General features: G+C 27.9%; 1 protein-coding gene across 1 annotated transcript; it reads right to left on the bottom strand.

The window, feature by feature from the left end:
* Positions 1 to 3,418: 3,418 nt before the first annotated feature.
* LOC149885488 (ATP-dependent DNA helicase PIF1-like) lies at positions 3,419 to 4,672 on the bottom strand. Its single transcript, XM_090093304.1, has one exon. It carries the CDS (start codon positions 4,670 to 4,672, stop codon positions 3,419 to 3,421), a length of 1,254 nt encoding a protein of 417 aa, XP_089949430.1.
* Positions 4,673 to 6,040: the final 1,368 nt, after the last annotated feature.

Raw genomic sequence — 6,040 nt, 5'->3', positions numbered from 1 at the left:
AATATTTAGCAAAAGTTAAAAATTGGACTTGTTCCTTATCGGCTAAAATATAATTTTGATGAAATTTGAGAGAATCTGTAATTAATTTAAAAAAATTATCAGCGTTATTGATAAACAAGGTGTCACCCTCTATAATATCAAAATTAGTGTTGGTGACATTAAGAACCACATCTTCCAAGTTTTCGTTGACGTCAATGACTTTGTTGTCATAGACAATGCAAATTTTGACAAATCTCAAGTTGTTAGGAGCTTGTTTAAATTGAAACACTTTTAACATAAAATTTAATTGACCAATCTGACGATTTGTCGTTCTATCACACATGTTTTCAATAAAATACTTTAAACTAAAATTTTCATTCACTTTCGGATAAAAGAATAACGTTTTTTGCAACCATGATTTATTGACTATATCGTATACTTTTAAAAAATCAATGATGGGATGAATAACATAACTAACTTTATTTTCGACTTGTATGTTTGACCTTAATTGCGATGAATAAATGGACAATAAATTTCCATACTGGGACGGTTCACCAGTGGATGGGTTATTCATTTGATAATCTTTGTTGCTTCTGAATCGCATTAAAGCTTCATTGGTATTTCGTTGGTTTACATCGCTGTTAAATTCATCGATTTTATTGGCTTGTATAATTTGTCGAAAAGCGTGTACATCATGATTTACGTTTTGATATAGATTATATTGATTTTCAGGTAATAAAGTAGAATCTATATCTCCTTCCAATACTGTTTGTAAAGTGAAGGTTTTTTGTAATTCGTTTTGAAAACTTAATTCAGCATTAATGCTATGTTGTGTTTGTTCACTAGTCTCATCCATCAACAATAACGATTTGGGTAATAAATCTTCATTACCAAAGTTGAAACTGGGGTTTCTGTCTGATTTGACCTGTTGTTCGTCTGTTTCTGCAGACTGATATTGGTCAATTTCTTTAAGCAATTTAGCGTCGCTAAGTGCATTTTTTTATAGCAAGAAATACAAATCTGAAATTGTTTTTTTATAATTATTACTTTTAAACATTTTCGTTTATAATTAAATCAAGATCGCAATACAAATGATCGTAAGATTGTCTTAATAAAGTAGTAATAGTTTTTGTTCTTTGATGACTGTTAAAATGAACCAATCTGTTTGCATAAAAGTTAATAGTTTCGTGAAACTGTTTAAAGCTATTCGAATTAAAATAATCCACCAAAACTTTCAAGTTATTTTGAACAAATAATGCGATAAAAGCATTTTTGTTTTTTAACGTTTGTTTTTGATGTAGCAATTTTCCATTTTCGTTGTATACTGGTAACGGATATAAATATTCTCGTATAAACACTTTTAATTCATAACAAACGTTATCTCTGTAAGATTGTTGAATTTGTATTCTTTCAATGTCTGTTAATAATTCGCATTTTAACATTTTAATCACGTTAAATTTTTCACAAATTTCTCTTACCCAACAAATAATTTCTTGTTGATCGATATTATTTCGTCTGTTGATTTTAGGCGTATAAATGTCAGTTCTCACGTTTATTCTTTTTCTTCTTTCTTTTCGAGCTTTTTTTTCAGCTTTTTTTGATATTTCTTCAAAGTTATCATATTCCAATGCTTTTTCATTAGCTTCTGTAAAAAAATGATTCCACTCATCATCAATAATCGTTGTCATCTTCGCTCACCGATTCAAAATCGCTTTCTTCACTCTCTGAGTTTGCAACACCGTATCTTCTTTTTAATTCCAATTTTTTTAACAACTGTTGAGCTTTTTCCTTGACCTTGTCTTTTTTTAAATGAGGTTCTTTTTGAATTTTTTTTTCATTTATTTCTTTTCCTTGCTTGTTTGTCTCGCTCACCTGATTAGAGACAGTTTTTAAAAAATAGCCGTTCTTTAAATGTGGTGACTTTACGTAATCGAATTCTTGAAATCGTATGATGGGTTTGTTGACACTCATTTGATCGTAATCGTAATCAATCACACCGTATGCATCCACCGGTATGTAGACTTTTTGAGTCATTTCATTTAAATGACTTCTTAAGCGAGCGTGAGAAACGCTTTTTTTAAAAAAAGCCACATGACTTTTTTTATTAGAAGTAATATTTACTATTAAATCTGAAATAGGATGTTTATTTTTTTTATCAGAAGGGAATTCAGATTTAAATAATCTTTCTACTTCAATGGAATTATCAAACGTAATGACACATTTATAATGGGATAATAAACTAGCCCAATTTTGAGAATATCTCATCGGTAACGTGTGAAAAATAGTTAAACTACTGGTGGCACTATGAGTTCCACTAGCGCATAAATTATTGTTTTGCGAACTTTTTATACAATCAGGTCCAATGTCGTCCAATATAATCACTGTTTTAATGATACGTTCATCGCTATTTTGTATACCAAACCTTTCTTGTGAAAAACTGACTACTCTTTGAATATACTGATCTAATTCCTGTACATTGTTCACTACCAAGTATAAAAAAGCCTGTAACTTGTTCTTTTTAAAGTTGACAATTTGTTGCCATGTTTCAATTTGATGTTCACTCGGCTCTCTTCTTTGCAATATAAAAACCATTTCGGCGTAGGGATATTTTCCTAATTTTAATAAATCTCTAGATAAAGAAGATTTACCAATTCCTGTAGGTCCTACAATAATGGTCTTTTCAGGTAAAGAATCGACATGACTATTAAAAATGTGATGTTTGACGTGATTGACATTTTCTTCAGTTTCTGTCTGATCACCTCTTAAATGGTACCCTGAAAATCCTTTTTCTTTCAAATAATCACCTAGATTTTGTTCTTCTTTATCACTCAGTTTTATTTTTTTAGCTTCAACACTCATGTTATTGACTTAAAGAACTTATTAAATTTAAAGCTAACGGTAGAAATTGTACCCAACCACCTCTTTTGATTCTTTTATTTTTTATTCGACTATGAAAGGTGTTATACCTTTTTGATTTTTTAGCTTTTTTATAAACTGTTCGTTTTTTCATTATTACATGATCAAATCAATTTCCAATTAATTACACATCAAAATAGAGCTAGGTATTATATATTTTTATATAACTCATTTTTTTACGTGTCGAAATACGTATTTACACCTTTTTTATTTTTAATAAATTACAAAAACATTTTTACAAAATCTCCTACTATTGGAATTTTTCCTATCGTGTTGTGTATTAATGGAACTGTAGCAATAATACCTTTTCCTCTTTTTCTTAACTTATTTTTTCTGAAGGAAATTCTTTTTAATCGCGCTTGTCGTTTCCATTTTTTAATCAATTGTTTTTTGTTTTTTTTCCAATATATTTTACCTGCAGCACACATCTTTCGCTAATAACACTACAAAAAAAATACAACTCAATATAAGTAACACATTTTTTATTAATAAAAAAAGACTATAGCTTTAAATCAAAAAGAAATTATTCAACTTCAGTATATTTTCGTTTTAAACTAATATTTTGTTTTTCAATGGCGTCATAAAATTGTTGAACTTCAAATCGCACTTTAATGGCTTGAAGATTTTTTCGAATGGTATCTTTTTTTCCAAAAAGTTTTAACTGTTTTAAATTACAAACTCGACTTAATCCAACATAAATTAAACCTGAAGTAAATTCTTTATCCTCTAATTTTATATACAATCCCTCGCATGTTAGTCCTTGACATTTGTGAACAGTCAATGCAGAAGCTAAAACTATAGGATATCCGCTTCTTTTGGAGACCACTTTGTTTTTAAGTATTATTTCCTCTTCGTAATTTTTTAATGGATAAACAAAAATATCTTCTCTAATAAATAATGGTTTACCATCGTCACTTAATTGAAATGTACCGCGAGTACCATTGACTAAATTAATACTAACGTCTATATTTTTGATTAACATAATGTTGGCTTTTTCTTTGACTTTTATCATTTCAGGAATAGCAAATTCTTTTTCATAGACTTTGTTAGTGGTAGTACTATGGTATTCGATGACATCGCCTTTTATTTCATTTAATTTTTCTTCGTTGTACTTTTGAACTTGCGCGCGAGTAAAAAAACATCTTAACCACAAAGGATGAACTGTATAATTTTCAACATGATTTTTTAACAATAAATTAATATCGTCCTCTGTTAACTGACCTTTTCTTAATCTTTGTAATAAATGAAAGTAATTTAAATCTTCTTTTTGACGAAAGCTTTGTGTCAGTATTACATTTTTAAATTGACAGCGCGCCCAAACGGTAGAAGTAAAACAAAAATTACCTTTGACTGGTGGAAGTTGATAAAAATCACCTGATACAATAAGTTGAATACCGCCAAAGACTTTCATATTTCCTCTTAATTTTTGAGCGATTTGATGTAGTAAATCAAAAAAATCAGCGTCTAACATGGATATCTCATCGATAATTAAAACATCTACTTCTTTCCAAAGTTCTCTTTCCTCCGTCTTCATATACTTTATAATCTGAACGACATCCATAGTGCTTTTATAACACGCAAATTTATGAACGGTTATTCCCTCAATATTTTGAGCTGCTACACCCGTCGAAGCTGTCATTTGTATCGTTTTTTTATCTTTGTGTTTATGATATACTTCTTTTAACATGTGTGTTTTACCACATCCTCCACTACCGGACAAAAAAACATTGTGTCCCATGTTGACATGTTGTATAAAGTCATATTGTTCTTGATTCATTATTATTTTTACTAAAAAAATATATTTCAACGATAAAAAGTCAAATAAAAAAAAATACAAAAAACATCAATACTTTCCACATTTTATAAAAAAATTTCATAGGACACATCGTTATAAAAAGTACAAAAAAAACATCAATATTTTCCAAATTTTATAAAAAAATTTCATAGGATACAACGTTATAAAAAAACACAAATCAAAAATGGGTTATTTCTTTTTGATCCAAAAAAAATTTCATTTCATCCAACGTACTCATCATATGGGTTGTCTTGAAAGACGCAATATCACGTTCAATAACATGGATTGGTATATAAGAGTCAATGATTACATAATCGTTTAAATATTGTTCCTTCAATATGTTTTTGACGCTATTTTTATAATTTTATAAAAAAATATTAAATACATTTTAATTTAATAGTCTATACAAAAAAAAAGTAACAATGATCATCCATGACACTATGAACAAAAAATAATTTATCGCTTTTACTAAAATATTTAAATAGTCGTCTTTATTTAAATGATTTATCAACTTTATTTTCACATCAACCTTGACATTTTCCCTTTTGCCATTTATCGTTTCTTTTTGGTTTGTTATATTTTTAAAATAGTTCATTATCCATTGTTGAATAAACTTTTCTTCGGACAAATCTGAATTCTGATTGCTTTCATTGACATTCATGTTTTTTATTTTTTTCTAAAAAAATTTTTACAACTGAATTATTCATTTTAACAAACAACAGTTTTTAAAGATAACAACGTTATAAAAAATGACATTTTAACAATGACAAGTTATAATAATGTTTTTAGTTTTTCAATCAATAAGCAATTTGATTTTGTTCCGTATTCAAAATAATCATTGTTTTCTTCCAAACATTTTTTAATGACTTCTCTAAACTGTTCACGACTTTTAATACCGTTCATCGGAAAACTTCTACCGATAGTTTGAATATCGTTGTCCAAAATAAATTTAAATTCGCTTTTAATAAGAGTTAAATATTCAGCGTTCATACAAATTGATTCAAAAAATAAATATTTTTCGAAATTGGTGTGAGCTACATGTTTTTCTTTATATTCCACCCAATACAAATCCATTCTACATTTAAAATCGCCTGTTTCAGCAATCGCTTTCAATGTTAAATAGAATGACATTTTTTTTAATTACCTAAAAATACAACACACAAATATAATTAAAGGTTAATATATTTAATTTTATTACAATTATCACATTTTGTAATGTCATTATTGCTCAATAAATCTTTCATTTCAGTTTTTTTTCATTCAGTTTTTGCGTATTGTAACTATTTCGTCGTGAAAAAAAAATTTCAATTCGCTTTTTATATTAAGGACATAATCAATCTGATAACATGC

Source organism: Hydra viridissima, unplaced genomic scaffold (assembly GCF_058129835.1).
Source record: "Hydra viridissima isolate aposymbiotic clone 2 unplaced genomic scaffold, HvirCarnegie_v1 scaffold_7, whole genome shotgun sequence".
NCBI classification, from domain to species: Eukaryota; Metazoa; Cnidaria; class Hydrozoa; order Anthoathecata; family Hydridae; genus Hydra; species Hydra viridissima.
Note: the sequence above shows the minus strand (reverse complement) of the source record. Positions and strands in the feature narration are given on the sequence as shown.

What these genes read in the sequence shown, in the direction of transcription:
- LOC149885488 (XM_090093304.1), bottom strand. Translation starts at nt 4,672, where the DNA reads ATGAATCAAGAACAATATGACTTTATACAACATGTCAACATGGGACAC.